This window comes from Phragmites australis, chromosome 24 (genome assembly GCF_958298935.1).
Source record: "Phragmites australis chromosome 24, lpPhrAust1.1, whole genome shotgun sequence".
NCBI classification, from domain to species: Eukaryota; Viridiplantae; Streptophyta; class Magnoliopsida; order Poales; family Poaceae; genus Phragmites; species Phragmites australis.
The window spans coordinates 4289718-4309543 of NC_084944.1; the positions used below are offsets into that span (position 1 = coordinate 4289718).

Here is a 19826-nt window from a genome sequence, read left to right on the forward strand (position 1 = left end):
TGTCCCGAATGGGAGGGCACGAGTTCCAAGGCACCATAAATGGAAAGGGCGTCATCATAGCCTCTGTGCGAAGTGAACCGGGGGTTGAAAACGTGCCCCACGCCCGGTCATCAGTCGCCATAATGGCACTGGCAACGGGCGCCGTGGAGAGGGCCCACCGGGCAGCCGCAGAGCGGCTCGGCGTGCCCGCCCTGTCTTGTTCTCCTGCCACAGCAACGCGGCAGACGGAACGCCTCGGCCCTTGCGACGTTATCCCGAGGCGTGCCGGATGGCGTGGGATAGGACCCGTGCATTTAATGTCCCCACGCCCTTCTGCCAGAATATGGCAGGACCTGACACCGAGCATGACGGGAGCATTTGGAGGTGACAGGCCACGCGCGCTCTTAAATGCGGCCTCGGGCCTTTCACCTGCTGACACCTCATCGCTGGACCCCTGTGGGGGCCACTGACAGAGGGGCTTCCTGAGTCGTCGGGGAACCGAGTGCTCGGGGGTCACTGTTCACCTCCCCGAGCACTCTCTCCCGAGAGCGCCCTTCCTTGGTCCTCGGGGAACCGAATGCTCGGAGCTACTGTTCACCTCCCCGAGCACTCTCTCCGGGGCATGCTTGTACAGATCCTCGAGGAACCGAGTGCTCGGGGGCCGCGGCTCGCAGCCCCGAGCACTCTCTCCTGGAACTTCCTTCAGTGGGCCCTCGGGGTACTCGGGGGCCCGGGGGGCTACTGCTCGCAACCCCGGGCACACCCCTCCCGGTACTTGGTTCTCCTGGTCGTCAAGGGACTCAGGTGCTCAGGGGTCGCTGTTTACCTCCCCGAGTACTTCCTTCCCGTCACTTAGTCTTCACAGATCATCGGGGAACCTGGGTACTCGGGGACCACCGACTGTGGAACTGAGCGCCCTCTCCCGGGACTTAGTCTTTTTTACCTCGCGGAGGTGACCCCGCGGGATGGCGCCACGTGGCGGATTGCTGGCCTGATTCACCGACACCGGTGTTCACAACTTAGAACACTGAACCATCTGGTGAAGGCAATGCCATCAAACCCCATTTTGCAACTTCTCTGAACAAAATAGTCCGATGTTGTCGGTGGATGAACACTGCAAACAGGGATCCTGAGGGACCCCCTTTGAGATTTGGCTGGGGGGCTGATTCTGGATCTACTCATACGTGGGGTTAATGAGAATGTATGGGATCTAGGCGGGACGGATGATCGTCGGCTAGTAGGAGTAAATGCACAAGGGATTTAGACAGGTTCGAGCCGAACAGATGCGTAATACCCTACTCCTGTGTGTCTGGTGTGTTATTAATGCTCTTGAAATGCCTTTCTCTAGATCTCTGTGTTAGAAGGTTTTTTGTCTAAGTCTTGAACTTCGGTCTTCAAGTGCCGATCTCTCTGAGCTTATTCAATCTGTAACTTAGCCTCTAACTTCAACCTTCTAGAACCTCTAACTTGCTTCAAGCTTCAACCTTTGCCCTTGCTTCTCGATTGCTAAAAACTTGTCTTTCTACGAAGTGCTCTCCCCTTTTATCCTACCGGGGGAGGCTCGATGTGCCCAGATCGAGGGCACAAGTTCCCGTAAATCATAAATAAAAAATAACCATTATGGGTCTACAGTTTGATGTTACAAGGGTTGAAAATGCACCCTTGACGGTCCCATCGGTCATTACGCCCCAACTTTAGCAGGTGCAGGAGGGGGGCCCACCGGCTAGCCGTTGAATATCCCCGCGTGCCCATCCGATCAGAGCAGATTTGACACGGTCTGACGCGGCAGTGCGACAGGCGATACGCCTCGAGCCCAACGACGATATCTTCAAGCCGTCTTCCTTTATGGGCCCCGCATGGTGACGTGCGATGGGACCCGTCACATTAAATATCCACACGCCTTTCTGCCAGGCGGTGGTAAGGACTGACGTACTCAGTACGACAGGCGTGGGGGGAGTGGTTGGATGTGACCGGCCATGCTCCCCTTTAAATGCAGCATTAGGCTTCCCACCGATTGACACCTCACCGTGGAGCTCTTGTGGGGTCCACCGGCAAGGGGCTTTTTAGGTCCTCGGGGATCTCTGGGTACTCGGGGACCAACTGTTCTTGGCCCCGAGCACCCCCTCCCGAGCCTGGTTCTTCTCGGGTCCTCGGAGAACTCTGGGTACTCGGGGACCAACTGTTCTTGGCCCAAAGCACCCCATCCCGGACTTGGTTCTTCTCGGATTCTCGGGGAACTCTGGGTACTCGAGGACCAACTGTTCTTGGCTCCGAGCACCCCCTTCAGGTTCTGGCTCTTCTCGGGTCCTCGAGGAACTCTATGTACTCGAGGGCCAACTGTTCTTGGCCCGATCACCCTCTCCCGGGTCTGGCTTTTCTCGGGCCCTCGGGGAGATGATCCCTGAGGGATGGCGCCACGTGATACTGTGTTGTCCTGACCTCGGGATTTGGTAACCCCCCAGTTCCCATATCACCGACAGGTGTCGTCGCTTGCCCTCACCAAACCATCTATTGCATTACTCCCACTTTTCTTTCTACGCTGAAATGCTCCGGTGCTCCTTTTACCTTACACCGGATAATCAGATAAATGTAAAATCCTAAGCACCGGATGATCCGGTGAGGTAATTTTATCAGGATTTACACCAATTCCATTATACTTTCTAACAATGGTTAGCTATAAGCAAAATTATACATAAACACACTCATGTCAACCAGGTTCAACTCAAGACCAACGTTGTCAACGACTCATCACAATCAAACTAAGACACGTCTCAATTTGGTTTCTCATCGGTGAAATTTCTCCTGTCTCAGCGGTCCCGGCTGTCTGGACGAGTGATGCCTCTAATTTTTTATACATCAAGTTAAAGTTTTGTCTTTGTCCAGTTGAAAGTTGAAAGTTTTGAATTATCGAGTTGAAAGTTTTAGACTTTGGGTTTGAGCTTCAAGTTCGTATTCTCGTATTGTAAGGACATATTTGTTTTAGCTTTAGATTATAAGAATCTAGTTCAGTTGATTACGGATTTTTTTAGTATAATTTGGTTTGCTGATTGTGAGAATTAGTTTTTATATTGTGATCATTTATTTTTACTTTTTGAGCTAGAATCTATAATAAAAATATAAATAAATAGGACCTAACTTTGTGATTTGAAACTTATTGAGCATATAAGTTAGTTGGACATGGCTGGTACAACAGAAACATTTGTTTATGGATGACCATAACGTAGACACACCATGAGTCAATTTGTGGCTATAATTTGTTATCAACCAATTGAGGATTAAAGAATGCTTTTAGCCTTCAAACTCTAAATTTGAGTGAAGACAGGAGCCATGTCAAAACAGGGCCCTACATGAGCGAACAAGCTATTTTGGTTGAAATCTCGATGTACATTTAATGTTATCTATTTAATAATTATATTTAATGTTATTTTCAGTAAGCACCAATGTAGTACACATCTATCAGTTCTGTAATTGAAAGACATAAGAATTAAGAACAGTCTTACTAAGCGATAGAAGGCCTTGAATCACAGAAACTGAGATGTGCTGGGGCTGTGGACATCGGGGCTTGCAAACAAATTGAGGTCAAGAAGAGGGTTTACTCTAAAACCTAATTATAATAGCTACTCCTAGTTTGCTTAAGAGTAACTTAGTACAAACATACTCATGCTGCTGTTCATGGTTTCAAAAGGTTAAACTAAATTACAATATATATATATATATATATACTCAAGCGTTTTTTATTTCTATATTTTTTAAATCCGAAATTTGCAAATATATGCATCCATTTTGAAATAGGCGCATATATTTTTAAAACATTTGTATGTATTTTTTGAAACGGATGCATATAATTGCAAAGTCTGGATTTAAAAATGTAAAAAAAGTTGAGTAAATTTAAAAAATCTATAACTATTTTGATACATATTAAAAAACTATAATTTTTGATGCTCATTTAAAAAACCTATGACTATTTTAACACATATGGTAAAAATTTATAATTTTTTCTTGTATCATCATCTAATAACATATATAAAAATAGTTGTATGTTTTTAAAATTTACTCAAGAAGTTCCACTCAAGTCTCGAATGGGTTTTTTTTTGCGAGGAATCTCAAGTGGGCTAGGTTGCCCAAATGGATAATAAGTAGCCCATTTCAGCCTCCCCCGCCCACGATTCCACCCAATCTTCCCCGATCTGTTCCTCTGCACGCCGCCGCCGCCGCCGCCTCCCGCGCCTCGGGGATCCCGCCGCACCAGTTCAGCCTCTACCTCTCCAGCCGCCGCCTCGTCCCTGAACCGGCGCACCCGTGCCCGCTCATCTCCTCGCTCCACGTCGCGCGCTCCTCCTCCCTTCTCGTCCACCTCCCGCTCCACGGCGGCATGACCGGGCCAGCCCCGACCCCAACCCCTGCCCCGGCCCCGCCACCGCCGGCGGCCCGCCCCGTGCGGTACGACTTCCTCAACTCCAAGCCGCCGCCCAACTACGTCGCGGGCCTCGGCCGTGGCGCCACCGGGTTCACCACCCGTTCGGATATCGGGCCGGCCCGCGCGGCACCCGACCTGCCCGACCGCTCGGCTTCCGCAGCCGGGGCTGCCCCCGCCATCGGTCGCGGCCGCGGGAAGCCGCCCGGAGAGGACGATGGCGATGATGATGGTGGCGACGAGGAGAAGGGATATGACGAGAACCAGAAGTTCGACGAGTTTGAGGGCAACGACGCCGGCCTCTTCTCCAACGCCGACTACGACGACGACGACCGCGAGGCGGATGCCGTGTGGGAGAGCATCGACAAGAGGATGGACTCGCGCCGCAAGGACAGGCGCGAGGCGCGGCTCAAGCAGGAGATTGAGAAGTACCGTGCGTCAAACCCTAAGATCACCGAGCAGTTTGCTGATCTGAAGAGGAAGCTGGCCGATCTGTCTGCGCAGGAGTGGGAGAGCATACCGGAGATTGGGGACTACTCGCTGCGCAACAAGAAGAAGCGGTTCGAGAGCTTTGTGCCCGTGCCGGACACCCTGCTTGAGAAGGCCCGGCAGGAGCAAGAGCATGTCACGGCGCTTGACCCCAAGAGTCGTGCGGCTGGTGGCACAGAGACGCCATGGGCACAGACGCCAGTTACCGATCTGACAGCCGTTGGCGAGGGTCGTGGCACTGTGCTTTCGCTGAAGTTGGATAGGTTGTCGGATTCAGTTTCTGGGCTTACTGTTGTTGACCCGAAGGGGTACTTGACAGACCTCAAAAGCATGAAGATTACTAGTGATGCTGAGATTTCTGATATCAAGAAGGCGCGACTGCTGCTCAAGTCAGTGACACAGACGAACCCTAAGCACCCACCTGGTTGGATTGCTGCTGCTAGGCTTGAAGAGATTGCTGGAAAGCTTCAGGCTGCTCGGCAGCTCATCCAGAATGGCTGCGAGGAGTGTCCCAAGAATGAGGATGTTTGGCTTGAAGCGTGCCGTTTGGCTAGTCCAGATGAGGCAAAGGCAGTGATTGCAAGGGGTGTGAAGGCAATTCCAAATTCTGTGAAGCTGTGGTTGCAGGCAGCAAAATTAGAGACTAGTGATCTGAATAAGAGCAGGGTGTTGAGGAAAGGGTTGGAGCACATTCCTGATTCAGTTCGTCTGTGGAAGGCTGTAGTCGAGCTTGCAAATGAGGAAGATGCAAGGCTGTTGCTTCACAGGGCTGTAGAGTGTTGCCCGCTGCATGTTGAGCTGTGGCTTGCCCTTGCGAGGCTGGAGACCTATGACCAAGCAAAGAAGGTACTTAACAAGGCGAGGGAGAAGCTCCCCAAGGAACCTGCCATTTGGATTACAGCTGCGAAGCTGGAGGAGGCTAATGGGAACACACAATCAGTCAGCAAGGTGATTGAGAGAGGTATCAGAGCTCTACAGAGAGAAGGAATGGATATTGACAGGGAGGTGTGGCTAAAGGAAGCAGAAGCTGCGGAGCGTGCTGGATCTGTTTTGACTTGCCAGGCTATTGTGAAGAACACTATTGGCATTGGTGTTGATGATGAGGATCGGAAGCGCACATGGGTTGCTGATGCTGAGGAATGCAAGAAACGTGGTTCAATTGAAACAGCTCGTGCCATCTATGCACATGCGCTTACTGTATTCCTTACAAAGAAGAGTATTTGGCTGAAAGCAGCTCAGCTTGAGAAGAGCCACGGGACTAGGGACTCACTTGATGCCCTTCTAAAGAAGGCTGTTAACTACAATCCACGAGCTGAAGTGCTATGGCTTATGGCTGCAAAGGAGAAATGGTTGGCTGGAGATGTGCCTGCTGCCCGGGCGATTCTTCAGGAAGCTTATGCCGCTATCCCCAATTCAGAAGAAATCTGGCTGGCTGCATTCAAGCTCGAGTTTGAGAACAATGAACCAGAGAGAGCAAGAATGCTTTTGGCTAAGGCCAGGGAAAGAGGAGGCACTGAGAGGGTTTGGATGAAATCTGCCATTGTTGAGAGGGAATTAGGGAATGTGGGTGAGGAAAGGAGGTTGTTGGAGGAAGGTCTGAAGCTATTCCCCTCATTCTTCAAATTGTGGTTAATGCTTGGACAGATGGAAGACCGGCTTGGTCATGGAGCGAAGGCCAAGGAGGTTTATGAGAATGGCCTGAAGCACTGTCCCAATTGCATCCCTCTTTGGCTCTCTCTAGCTAGCCTAGAGGAGAAGATTAGTGGCTTGAGCAAGTCGCGTGCTGTTCTCACTATGGCAAGAAAGAAGAACCCAGCTACGCCTGAACTCTGGCTTGCAGCAATTCGAGCTGAATTGAGGAACGGGAACAAAAAGGAAGCTGATTCTCTACTGGCTAAGGCATTACAAGAGTGTCCAACAAGTGGTATTCTGTGGGCTGCAGCTATTGAGATGGTGCCACGCCCTCAACGTAAAGGAAAGAGTTCAGATGCTATAAAGCGATGTGATCATGATCCGCATGTCATTGCAGCTGTGGCCAAGCTTTTCTGGCAGGACAGGAAGGTCGATAAAGCCAGGAGTTGGTTGAACAGGGCTGTTACTCTTGCTCCTGATATTGGGGACTTTTGGGCATTGTACTATAGATTTGAACTTCAGCATGGAAATGCAGATACACAAAAGGATGTTCTGAAAAGATGTGTTGCAGCAGAACCAAAACATGGTGAAAAATGGCAAGCAATAACCAAGGCTGTCGAGAACTCACATCAGTCAGTTGAGGCCCTTCTGAAGAAAGCTGTTTTGGCCCTTGATGGAGAAGAAAATCCCAATGCTGCAGACGCCTAGACTCCTAGGTTCATATTTTTACAAGGTATTTGGTGAATGTGTTTCATACTACTGTTCTGATAATTCTCGTACTGTTCTGAAAATTCTATTTGGTCCTTTAGTGTTTCATTTTTATTGTTCAGTCTGGAGTTTTACTTTGGAAGAAATATTTTATCATCAAAACTTGAGTTGCAAGTAGGTGGTTTAAGACAAGCAGAATTATTGTTTTTGTTTGTATCGTTAAGTACCTCTATCATGCTTTAGATCTAGCTTCGTTGTGTGTCAAGTCTCGAGTGTTACCAAAACTCTATGTTAAGCTGTGTAGACAGATTCTGTTGATGCTTTATTGTTTGCAACCAGCTTGATGCGGAAGTTCTACTGTTGTGACTTGACTTAGTTTTAGTCTACCATTTATTATGAATTATCAATTATCGCACAACACTTATCATTATTATTTTCTCATCATCTTTTTAGTTGGATCTTGTGGGTTTCATCTCTAGCCTACCCAACTTGCTTGGGAAAAAGGTTGTTATTGTTGTTGTATCGCACAACACTAAGGTTCTGTAAGGCTGGAAGGAAATATTTAACCACCTTCATCTGTTTGCCATATATGTCAATTGAACAAGATGGTTTCATTTTACTGCTTAGGTTGACAGGCAGCAGTCTTATCTCAACAGAGTTGTGTAGAGATTGACACCTAGTAGTTCTAGGTTAACATACAGTACCGCTAACAGTTTGGTTTACTAATACTCTGGTGAGAAAAAAACCAGTCAGAGAGGTGCTTCTAACTAGCTTCTGTGAGTGTGCGTTTTCACCACTGGAACTGCTGGGCTATTATTACCCAAACCAATGCCTGTGCACTTATGCTTTCTGCACTGAATCGAAATGGTTAAACTGTTGTCGATCCCTTTTCAAGTCCATTTGGAGAACAATGGAAAATCGATGAAATGTCTAGGAGACCCACTTGGGGAGTAATGGAAGATCAATGCAATGACTAGGAGGATGTGAAGACCTGTGAACATCATTTTGTTCCTAGTATGATTTCTGTACTGAAACATGAGTTTTCTTGCTTCTCTGCTGATGCTTCCTGGACTCATTTTTTTTTCCTGCACGAGCTTGATAGATAATTTTGCATGCCCTGTGGGATATTTTCCTTGGCTAAGAGAACCGTTTCCCAAATTTTCGTCTGCCTACAGGTCTATCTTCTGCATGCTGACACTCTTATAACTGTGAAAGAAGCAAGAGGTTGGGCTTGAGCCAGGTTGGACTCGAGTGACCAGCTTCTGTTGAAGTGTCAACCACCGAACAGATTGTGCATCATTGCCTGAGGCAGGAAGCTTATCGTTATTGATGATGACGGTGAGCCAGGTCGGTCTCGAGTGATCAGCTTCTGTTTGTAGAATCACGTGGTTTGGTTGTGATGGGGTTGTACGTATGGAGTTAAAAACATCCATCGTATTGACAATAGGACTCAATAGGACTCCTATATGCAAGATGCGCTTGTATTGACAATCTTAGGCTATTATGCAGTCAGTGAGATACCAGAAATCATGGAACTTAGCGAGTACAAAAACTTTATTTCACACGAACGGTGTAATTGTTCTAGTCACCTATAATAATCTGACTTGATTCCGGCACGACAGATATCATCATGCACTTGATCAGCCGATATTCTGCTTCTGGCCTTCTGCTGAACTAGTGTATCTGCTAGCGTCGTCACGGACTCACGGTAGCAGATCAGCTGTGATCTGCTAGACTTGTGCAGCAATTTGCTTCCTGCCAAATTGAGCCTGTGTTGGCCTTCCGTTTCTTGCACACACACACTCCCCCTTTCACTCATCATCTCATGAGTTCACCAGTAAATCATGTTGCTTTGCGTACTGTATCCCTGTGATTCGCACGTGCATCGTCGTTGTTTCGGCAAAGAAGTCGCGGGAGATGACCAACACCTCGCGCGAGGACTCCGATGGCGATTGGCCTCTTTGGTCGTGACCGCAGACTGGAGCACGCCTTACCAGATTCCTCGTACTAGCTAGAGCAATGGAGATGCAGGTGCTGACTAACAGTTAGAGAAACTCGTCATATTCCTCGTACTAGCTAGATCAATGGAGATGCAGGTGCTGACTTAACAGACAGAGAAACTCGTCATAGTTGTCAAGCAACTGATGATACATTATACCTCATCATTGCGAGTTTGCATCCATGACGTAGAAGGACGCCCAGAATTCCTCGCCGGACCCGTCAACACGCCGGCGACGCACCAGGACAGCGATGTGCAGCGTACACGCGCGCGGACAGCGGTGAAGGCACGCGACGAAGCCCGCAGGCTGCAGCAGATCATCGAGAGCATGTCACCAATATAGCGGTGGTTGGATGGAGTGTGCGAGAGCACGGTCCGGATCGATGCGATCCCCTGGTGGTGTGCAGCGCCCATCAGGATATACGATCGAGACCCGTCACACCGTCGTCGCTGCAGAGGCCGGCGCTGTCAATCCCGTCGACGCGCTGCCCCTGCACCCCGTCGAGCCAAGCCACCTTTGGCCCCCGCTTGGGATGGCGTGAGCACCGCCAAGTGCCCGGCAGAGTGATGGTCGCACGCGCCTGTTTTTATGCTGCGGTAATTGTTGTGGTTACCTATAATATGGCTTTACGCTTTCAAAACTCAGCACTTATTTTTTTTCTCGATTACGAGAAGAGACTTCTTGAGCTTTTTTTTATTTAAGGTAGAGCAGTATTGAACCTTGTTTGATCAGAAAACTTGAAATCAGTTTGTTAGTAAAATATCTATAAACCGGTGTGTCCCGATCAGTGACGGAGTTTAACGAGGATTAAGGGGTGCCAAGCTAAGCAAGAAGATTGCAGTGGGGGCAAGCATGCATATATTGGTTGCGCGGTTGTCTGGCAAGCACCGCACTTGGACAGAATAGACGGAGAGTAAGGGGGCCATAACTACCTTTGGTCACAAGGAAGCTCCGCCCCAGGTCCCGGTTCGAGCCCGGTGGCGTTATCTCTATTAGAGACACTAACTAATTGAGCTATTGCCCAGTTTGCGGCTCAGCACTTTTTTTTATAGAGCCAGACCCGTTAACCTGAAGTCTTTATTAGAGGCTATTTTTAACGGGGGTTTGATCGGCAGATGTTCTGTTTGGTATTCTGCTCAGCTGGTGTACGACTCACGGTACCGGCACCATAGTCTCTAGGTATGGGCTACTAGACTGTTACATTAATTTTCCTGGGACTTAAGATGATACGTATCATGATCTATTGTTCAATTCTGAGCACGCGTAATGAACAGGTCTCTTAGGTCTAGCATTAGACGGCCGTAGACTATAGAGGGCAGAAGACGTCTACAAGGTGTGTGGCAGCAAGCCAATCCGCATTCAAGTAACACAGTGGCTGGAGTGTCTGAAGTTTCTGCTGTAATTGTGGTTTTTTTTTCTCTCGAATATGTAGGAGAGCTATACATCTTTATATTAAGACGAATGAGATAACAATGTTACAATAGGTTACACCATGTCCCCATACCAGGGACTAAAGTACCCAACATGTTAATTAAAAAAGGTAAACAACTAAAAGCGCAAGTTAAACATTGGCTAGAAAACGGGTCCGTATCTCCGAAGATGAGCCCTAAGAACAGACAGTTGGGCAGCCCCAGCGTTGCACCATTGATCGGCCACCTCCCAGATTAGGGCTACGAAACCTTTTATCTTTCTTCTGATTGGAACCTTGCGATTCTTGAGGCCAACCTCATGTCAAACTTGGTCTGCAAACGAACCTGCACTACCCTGTTCAATTTTTCTACACTACACTATCATGTTAAACTTGGTCTGTAATCACGGGTCTCCTGTCCTGTTGTGCCAGAAGCTCAGGTTCTTGTCCTGGTCTTCCTTTTGATGACAACTTCCCCTCGGCGGCTCGATGGGTCCTCTCACTTGCGAGTTTAATTTCACTTTCTTTGTCCAGACGGAGGCAATTTATCTGGTCGTAACCCGTTATCTTTTCTGGTCGTAATTTGGTATTTTCTTTGGTCGTAATTATGATTAATTCGGTATCTTCTCCAATCGTAACTCGGTACCTTCTCTGATCGTAATTATGTACTTATTTATCATGTGATCGTAACTTGTTCACAAACATTAACTCACTACTTCAAAGTACGTAGACAGTGAAAGAGTGCAAGCTAGCAGCTAGGTAATCAAGCAGTCGAGTGATTAGATGACTCGTTAGGCAAGCAGCAAGTGCGCTATTGCGATGTCACAGGAGCCGCTGCAGTTCTGATCGATGAGGTAAGACAACAAGCCCTCTTCTATGTCGCCTGAGCTCTTCGGTTACCACGACATTGTTGGGGACGATGACCATGACGTCGACGCCAACGGTGCCCTGCCCCTGCAGCTCACCTTCTACGACAACTACAAAGGCCGATGCAGCTCGGCCGACTACTACGACTGGGTTGGCTACGACTCTTCTGACGCTAGCTCCAGCTCGTCGATGCTCAGCTTTGAGCAGGCCGGCAGCAGCAGCCAGCACCCCTCTTATGGCACAAGCGATGGGGGTGACAAAGAGTGCGCACTGTGGATGGACGCGGTCTAGGCGCAATGCAAATCTATTCTGCACCTAAGCAAGTATATGTATATATGTGTGTATACATATATATATATATATCACATATGTGAGCCCTATTGCCCTTCATATTTTCAAAATGTCGTCGTACAAGGCTAAAGAGGCATTATCCGGCATAAATATGATCCTTATTGCCAGAATCCTTTCACACATATACTTTACAGTTACAGAAGATCAAGTTCGCAACATCAGGAACACTAAAATTTAGTACAAACATAGCAAGCGCCATCAAGGTCCAAGGTACACAATACATAATAGACAAGAAAACACAACACACGTTCTTCCGATCTATGGATCACTGAGCCTCACAATTCACAAGACACGTGTACGGGTTGGGTCTCTCAAAGTTCATATGCCGGGAACCTAGATTCAGATGGGTTAACCATGTCTAAAAGGAGGTATGCCATCCCAGCCTTCCCTTCAAACAGCGAAAATGGCCGATCACCGCCGTGCATGGCCCCCTCAGCGATCAACTGATCAGCTTTCTCTAGAAGAAAGCAAGCAAAAGCCTTTGCCCGGTAGAGGTACTCAACGTTGCCAGTTAACCTGTAGAGTGAGAGAAACACATAGGCATTTCCGCTTACGCCGTGGCATATCCCGACTCTCTTGAGAAGTCCTCGGTTCCAGACAACTTCAGCAGCCTCCGCAGCGGATTGCTTGAAATGATCGTCGTGGAAGACCTGAAATACAAATGTACCAACTCATGATAACCATGTCCAGAGATTATTAGACCAGCTATTAATCGGCAGCTCATCAGTTAAACATTGTGTTGAACTGCTGAAGAAAACCTACTGACTAAACGTGCAGACACACCATGGGAGAAGCGGTAGAGAAAGTGTAAACAGATGCAGCAATCACCTCATAAGCTTTAGCTAGAGTAATAGAAACACCAGGGGCACCATGACACCAATGCACCAAGCGATCTGATTCGTTGCCTTCACTTGAGGGATAGTTACCACTACGAAACCGGTTCTTGATCATGTACTGCAGAGTGTCCTTCACATCATCCTGCTCATCTGGCCTCAATTCGGTGTGCATGAGTACGTGAATGATTCCAGCAAGACCATGGGCAGCACCCCAGTACTTCTTCCCGTGCCACTCGTACATCAGCGGGCTACTACTCCCCTTGCTCGACAGCTTTCTTCCCTCCTTAATGATGTCCTTCGCCACAGAATTCTACACAGTTGAGGTGGTTTCATCCAATAAGATCTCCAATTCCTTTCACATAACTTTGGAAACAAGAACTCTGAAAGAGAATATATAACAGAACTACAGCATGAACATACAATGTGCTCGAGGGGGATCGTCTTCTCGCTGAGATGCTTATTCAAGAACAAACAAGCCCATAAATACCCGGCCCTTCCATACAGCAACTCATTTGGAACTTTCTCAGTGACCGTTATCTACAAAATTACAAGTGTAAACAGCTCAGTCTACAACAATAGGAACACCAAGCATACCATCTGTTGTTCTACAGACATGTAGGCAATAACCCCCATTGCACATAAAAGTTAACTCGTTGATTAAAAAACACAAATTATGGTTATCAGAAGCCTCACCTCATCAAACGAGCTCAGATACTGAGTGACAAGCAGCTGATCATCGCAATGCTTCGCGATCACCGCTCCGAGAGCGCACACACCGGCCCTCCCACAGATGAACGTCAAGAACCTGCGCTTTACACACCCAGGCCACACCCCTTCATATAATTATCAACCACTACCAGAAAGGTCCAATCAAAACAGTCAGTACAAAACATGAGCAAGAAAGTGCTCAGTCAGTCATCTTACGGCAGGCCCCGCGACGCCACGTCGCACGCCCGGACGATATCGGCGGCGAGGGCGAGGTCGCCGCGGTCGCCGGTGACCTGGAACGACTTGAACAGCAGGAGCGCCGTCCCGAGCCCGCCCGTGTAGAGCGTGTAGTCCGTCACCTGCCGCCCCGCCTTGGCCCACGTCTCCTCCACGACCTGCAGGGGAGCCGAGCAATCAGCCGAGCACCTGGCGCGCGCCGCGAAACCAACCGAGCCCAAACCCGGACGGACGGCCACTCGGCCAGAAGCCACAGGCCACACCGATTGAGAGGCTTGCCTTATCCTTGAGCCGGAGCGCGGCGCGGAGGAGCCGGTCAGCGAGCCTGGGGTAGGGAAGCGAGATGAGCCCCGTGGCCTTGTCACCAACACCCTCGCCGTCGCCGTCGGAAGCCTCGGCGACGAAGTCGGGGAAGTCGTTGGGGAAGAAGCGGTCGGCCATGGTCTCGCCGCGCAGGCTCCGACGCCGCTTCGACGCGTGCTGCGAGGAGGAGGAGGAGGAGGCGCACGAGGATTCGCGACCGGGGAGTCCTGCCGTCGCCTTCGCCTTCGTCTTCTCGCCAACCCAACCGCCGTTTCCCATGTCTGCCGCGGCGTCGGGTTATAAAAAATGTTGACGAGTTCGCTGGACGCCGCGGGCGCTGGCACGTCCGTCGCGCGCTCCCAGCAACACGTGGAACGCGCCGCAGATTACCCTTTCCGACCTGTCGAGGTCGAGCGGTCGAGCTGCGTGCGGCTCGCCTCCGTGACAGTGACGGTGAGAGTCCGGTAAGCTGCTGTATCACATTTTCTTTGAGCGAAAGTTTTTATTTATTGCAAATGACGTAGATACGCCACTGCACACCTGCACCATGCTTACAAACCCACGAGTATGACTCAGGCATGAACTTTGCCATAAAATAAAAATTTACAGTAAATATAACTTCTCGTGTTTTTACACACATATGTTCTATTTAAATTGCTTATTCCTTTAACCTTATACTCATTCATGCACCTACCTCATACTTCTTTATATACTTATCTAATATAAATTTTAATATAAATAAACAGTACTGATAAGCCATAGGTTCGTATACTATAATAAAATTTTCGAGTTGTAGGACATACCGCTGCACAGCCACACCACGCTTACACACAATGACACAACCTGTGCACCTCTCACGAAATTGCTATACGACGCACGTGCGTTTCTATGTCACCGAGAAACACTCACCATGCATGGCTTGCTGTCTAGTTAGTGCAGCAATGCAGCGTTTACAGGCCCGTAATTCTATAGCTGTTTCAGAGTTCAGACTACTAAAGCAGAGTACTACTGGGGGTGTGCTTGCTCTCATTCATTTGTTCTAAATGGTTTTGTGCTCGGCCTCATGACTCGAAATTTTGTGCTTTAGCTATTTGAATCCAAGCTTAAGACAAAGAAACATCCAAGCTTCAGGACAATGCTTATCTGTGAACCTGCTTTGGTTAGGCACATTTCTCGTCCTAAGATGGTATAAGCTTCTTGAGTTTTGCGTTTTCGTCCGGACCTGGGAAGTAATGTCCCAAAAACACATACATAAAATTGAATGCTCTGTTCACCAATCACTCTATTAGACATCCTATCTTGATTTGAATGAGAAAGGCAATGGTTTTATACACTAAATCCGTCCATATCCACTGAACGACATCAGCCTAATATGTTAATGTACAACATAGTGCCTACGACGAAGCCTTAGTAATAGCTAGAAAAAAGAACTGTAAATCATCCTCTGGAAAATTGAGGCCCTCAAGATGTGCTAAAACTGTCCGCAAGTTTGAGCCGGTGCATGACCTGCAAAGAGCTGAAAAAATCCAATAAATTTGAAATGAATCTTCAGAGTTGACCTCAGAAATTTGAATATATAGAGGAATAATAGAACGTGCAAGGTGGAGGCCAGTCACTACTTTTATGGTTGGCAGACTAATAACATATGGAGATCAAGAACCATCTTAGTTTCTGAGCAAAATTGAGTAGTACCTCGGGTCTGTGTTTTCTCGTATCTAAACTTGGTACTCATGAACACGCATCCACTTTGTTGAAGACCATTTGTTGCCTTTTATCACTGGACATCCACCTAAAGGAAATTTTGCAGTTAAACAGAAGGGTCAGTGTTGTGGTGTAACCCTTTAACTGTAGAAAAATATGTCATGGCATCAAGATCTTCTAATCTCACCGTGCAGGCTTGTGGGATCCAGGGATCCATCAGGTTTCATGCTCCAGAAAAGCAATGCATCTCCCATCTTCGGTTTAACAGATAGACCCCTCTTTGCACATTCAGACAGTTCATTATAAAATGGTGATGAGCTGTTGTTCACTGTCACGGAAGGGAACACAGTCTCACCACCCTCTTCAACATCCGAACTAGTAAATAACAATTGCCACAAAAAATAATGTCAATTGTCATCAATGAAGCATATACATAGATTGAATATTATAATACATACAGATACATAAGAAGAGTTGCTATACGCTGGCCTCCATTTTTGGTGTTGTAATCATCATGGAAGTAATCAAAATGAGGTTCGTACTTCTGTCCAGCTTCATAGTGGAGAACTTGAAGACCCTCTCCATGCTCTGCAAAATTATGGAGCAACAACAAAAAGAGGTGCTGATGACATTAGAAGCAAAATTGCACTAGAAAATAATCAAGCATCAATGTTAGGGTAAACACTCTTTCCAGGAAGATAACCGGGCCGAGTGGGCTGCTATAGAAGGGATTGAACTATAGATTAGGGAGGCTTAGAACCATAGAGAAGACATAAGAGAGGAGACTAGGAACTAGATCGATTTCTCTTGTTTGATTACAAAGAGTGGTGTGCCCTCCTTTATATAGGAGCCGACCCTAACAATCAAAACGAACAAATCTTGTCTCTAAGACTAACTCATAGATATTATCTCTAACTAATATAATCTGATCCCTAACAACTAACCTTATCTCTAACCGGCGCTACAGTAACTCGCCACTACAACTCACACGGGTACTGTTCACGCACATAACAACCAATGCCGAAGACAGACTAGTTGCCCTTGGTGATTTCTATTTATATAAGCTGGCCATCAGGTTTTGCTGTAATCGCTTTACTTATTTATTTGTTTTTTTGTAGAAACAGAGCTGATACTTGATGCTTGAGACCCCATGCGTACCTTGTCATATTGTTGAGTATGTACCACCACGTACTTTTTTTATTAAAAATGTGCAATTATATGTCAAACTATGCACGTTTAGCAAAAAAAGCACATGTGGTACCGTTCCAAAAATCTAAGTTTTGGAAACGTACTGGTGAGTGCACAATTTAGTACATATCCATTGTTTCCAAGTCATGTAGTTTTTAGTTAAACCTGACAACTGACATGTACTACAACATACTCTGCATGCATTACATTTAAACCTCCAAGATTTTACTAATGCAACTATCCCAGAACTGAAGAAAAAAATTCAAGGATGTATTAAAAATACTGTAGTGCACAATTTAGTACATCTGTAAATTGTGTCAACAGTCTTTGGCACAGTATGTGATGTACAATTTGGCGAGTCGGAGAGACAGTAAAGCAGTAGACAGGACTCTGGAGTCATTCCATGAGGCAGACTATTTTATCTGTATGTATGACCTAAAAGTGCGGTTTAAAGTTACGCTTTGTGGAACAGCTAAGGTTCTACACCTTAATAAAATGAGACTGTAAATTTCATTTAGTTTTTCAGATGGTGGTTCAATCCGATTTGCCTTTTGAGTTACAGTTCAAAACTTGTCATATGTACGGGTTAGCTATGTTAAACAGCACCATTCAAACAACAAAGCTGGTGATTCAATGTCTGTTGAGCATAATAAAAAAAATTCACAGAATAGTCGGCAAACACTTCAACTTTAAACCCATGGTAAATACTACATACCTACAGGTATGAAGGTGTAATCTGCTATCCTTTTCTCGATTGTACGAATAACTTTGTCCTGCCCTCTTCTAAGAAACATTCCCGAACTTGTCCGCACCCTGAATATGCCCCCATCAAGCAAAATGAGCATCATAGGTGATGTAACATCCCCTAAAGAAATTAGAATTTTGGCAATGTTAACACCTGCTATCCTTGCTCCCTCCAGTTGCTGAATCAACTACTGTTGACTTCTTCATGTGAGGCTTTGCCAGTGAAATCAAATACTCACATTCTTCCTTGGACTGGGAATAACATAAAATTCAGTCGTAACCTGATTGTTAGGTGAAGTAATAAACTAACAAATATTGGAAACAGTCGCAGTAAAAACACAGTTGAATATGAACATCACATTAATCCTAAAATTAAATCATTTTACATTATGAAAACTCATCATCAACAAACATGAATTTCAGCTTATTGATTCATCCTAAAATTACTTCATTTTATATTATGAAAACTCATCATCAACAAACATGATGTTTTTGCCATCATGAACTTCTTCATACAAAATCATTCAAATGATTTGCTGAGAGAAGTAACTGTGATATATCAGCTCAAATGATAAGCTTAACATGAGGCATCCAGCCAGGGGCGAAGCCAACCGAGAACGCCGCCAGGGTCAAGCTTAGCGATGAACAGTACAGAACAGTGATTTCTCGCTGATTTTGCAAAAAACCGTCGGGGTCAGATGACCCCAACAAAAGGGCCTGGTTCCGCCCCTGCATCCAGCCCATATGATTGAAACCTGATTTTGAACTCCAGATCCACCACTCTATCAGAATCGAACCCTGCATGATACTATGAATATTGACTGCAAATTGGGAGTACAATGTACAGCCTGGTTCTGCTCAAACTCTTCATGAAGCTAAATGACAGCCGTATCCCCATGTACAATAGCCGTTTTAAGTAAACTGTCAGTAGTGCTGCCCCTCAGATCTGGAACGGAATCATCAAAACCACATTTTTCGTATCTCATTCACAGCGTCACTAAATCCCATCCTGTGTTCCTACATCATAACTACAACCACTTCCAGGACAGGATCATACGAAGCATCCGTACATGTTACTGAAAAAGGAACAATGGATTTTGCAGAGGGCTAAGCTAATTCGATCATTTAAGCAAAACAATCACCTAATGGTCTGACCTTTGCACAGATTGCTTAACTACAATTTCAACAGAGTCGAAACAAATCCAAACAACTCGAGATCTCTTGACCATAAACATGAAGCGAAATCGCATCGTAGCCTAGCATGCGGTCCTTCCCCCAAGACCAGAACGAATGAGGCGAGGGACTCACGAGGAAGTTGTGGTACACGAACGCGCGGGGCTCCCACGACAGCACCTCCGTCCACGGCTCCCCCTTCTCCCCGCGCATTTCCAGACCCCTGCAGCACGCAAGAAACCACGCGTCAGCCTCCCACAGGAAACGGCGGGAGCAAACGTGAGCACGGCGGGATCGCGGGGAGGAGGAGCAGAGAAGGAAAGGCGCACGATTCGAACGCGGATCTGCGGAGGCGCGGGCGCGGGCGCGCGAGCCCCGCGCCGCGGCCGGCGCCATCGGAGGCCCCGGGCAGCGAGAGCGCTCCGAGCGCCAGGAGCAGGAACAGCGCCGCGCACGCCAGCAGCAGCGCCGCCACGACCGCCGTCGACGGCCTCCCGCTCCGCTTCCCACCCCCGCCTCCGCCGGCGCCACCCAGCAGCGGCCTCCCGCCCCGCCCCGCCGCCCGGCCCGCCATGCCCACCGCCACGTCGCACCCTCGCGTGCGCTTCGGCGCAGCTCCTTCTCTTTCTCTCCTCCCACCGGTGGTTCAAGCTTCCTCTTCCTCTCTCTCTCTCTCTCTCTCTCTCTCTCTCTGACCTGAGTCGCGGGTTTTTTTTATCGCGAAGGAGATGCTGCTGCGCTGGTAGTACGACGAGGCGCGGCCGGGTTCGGTATGTGACGTGTCAGGCGGGGAGGTGGTGGGTCCCACTCCGGTCAAGTCCACCTGGGCCGTATCTCACGGGACGAAAGTCCACCTAGGCCGTATCCCATAAGCACAACCAAAGCCCAGCTTATCTACCTTTTTATTTTCCCTCAAAAAAATCTTCCTCTTTATTTCTAATTTTTCCCTCGAGCATATCTTCCTTTATTTTTTGCAAATCAACCTCTTCTTATCGGCTCACTAAACACGTACAATATTTTTTGCATTCGATATTTAAATGATCTTCAGGACTTAAATAAGATTAAAGCTTCGAAACACCGACGCCTTC

The 19826-nt window shown here is 47.5% G+C and overlaps 3 protein-coding genes across 4 annotated transcripts; 1 reads left to right on the forward strand and 2 right to left on the reverse strand.

The window, feature by feature from the left end:
• Positions 1–4134: 4134 nt before the first annotated feature.
• LOC133907032 (protein STABILIZED1-like) lies at positions 4135–8865 on the forward strand. Its single transcript, XM_062349016.1, has 2 exons — positions 4135–7247; positions 8398–8865. The coding sequence occupies exon 1, from the start codon at positions 4352–4354 to the stop codon at positions 7220–7222; it is 2871 nt and encodes a 956-aa protein (XP_062205000.1). The 5' UTR covers positions 4135–4351; the 3' UTR covers positions 7223–7247; positions 8398–8865.
• Positions 8866–11924: 3059 nt separating this feature from the next.
• Positions 11925–14310, reverse strand: LOC133907915 (lanC-like protein GCL2). The gene is made up of 6 exons (XM_062350027.1): positions 13909–14310; positions 13609–13787; positions 13378–13489; positions 13105–13221; positions 12677–12994; positions 11925–12498 (listed from the first exon to the last, which is right to left on the reverse strand). Exons 1-6 carry the CDS (start codon positions 14209–14211, stop codon positions 12160–12162), a joined length of 1368 nt encoding a protein of 455 aa, XP_062206011.1. The 5' UTR covers positions 14212–14310; the 3' UTR covers positions 11925–12159.
• An 891-nt stretch (positions 14311–15201) lies between these two features.
• On the reverse strand, positions 15202–19466 carry LOC133907704 (probable prolyl 4-hydroxylase 3). 2 transcript variants are annotated; one of them, XM_062349774.1, is made up of 8 exons: positions 19068–19466; positions 18874–18961; positions 17720–17817; positions 17537–17634; positions 16092–16221; positions 15821–16008; positions 15625–15721; positions 15202–15438 (listed from the first exon to the last, which is right to left on the reverse strand). In XM_062349774.1, the coding sequence occupies exons 1-7, from the start codon at positions 19310–19312 to the stop codon at positions 15648–15650; spliced, it is 921 nt and encodes a 306-aa protein (XP_062205758.1). In that variant the 5' UTR covers positions 19313–19466; the 3' UTR covers positions 15202–15438; positions 15625–15647. The 2 variants fall into 2 exon arrangements, with proteins under 2 accessions (XP_062205758.1, XP_062205757.1); XM_062349773.1 differs by having other exon boundaries at positions 15202–15448; positions 19068–19465.
• Between the last annotated feature and the right edge of the window lie 360 nt (positions 19467–19826).

Coding starts and splice junctions, on each gene's coding strand:
- LOC133907915 (XM_062350027.1), bottom strand. CDS start 14,211: ATGGGAAACGGCGGTTGGGTTGGCGAGAAGACGAAGGCGAAGGCGACG. Junction 13,490..13,608: donor GTGGCGTCGCGGGGCCTGCC/GTAAGATGACTG, acceptor TGTAAAGCGCAG/GTTCTTGACGTTCATCTGTG. Junction 13,222..13,377: donor ATCTGAGCTCGTTTGATGAG/GTGAGGCTTCTG, acceptor GTAATTTTGTAG/ATAACGGTCACTGAGAAAGT.
- LOC133907704 (XM_062349774.1), bottom strand. CDS start 19,312: ATGGCGGGCCGGGCGGCGGGGCGGGGCGGGAGGCCGCTGCTGGGTGGC. Junction 17,818..18,873: donor TCGTGTACCACAACTTCCTC/GTGAGTCCCTCG, acceptor TGTTATTCCCAG/TCCAAGGAAGAATGTGAGTA. Junction 16,009..16,091: donor GCAACTCTTCTTATGTATCT/GTATGTATTATA, acceptor GTTATTTACTAG/TTCGGATGTTGAAGAGGGTG.
- LOC133907032 (XM_062349016.1), top strand. CDS start 4,352: ATGACCGGGCCAGCCCCGACCCCAACCCCTGCCCCGGCCCCGCCACCG.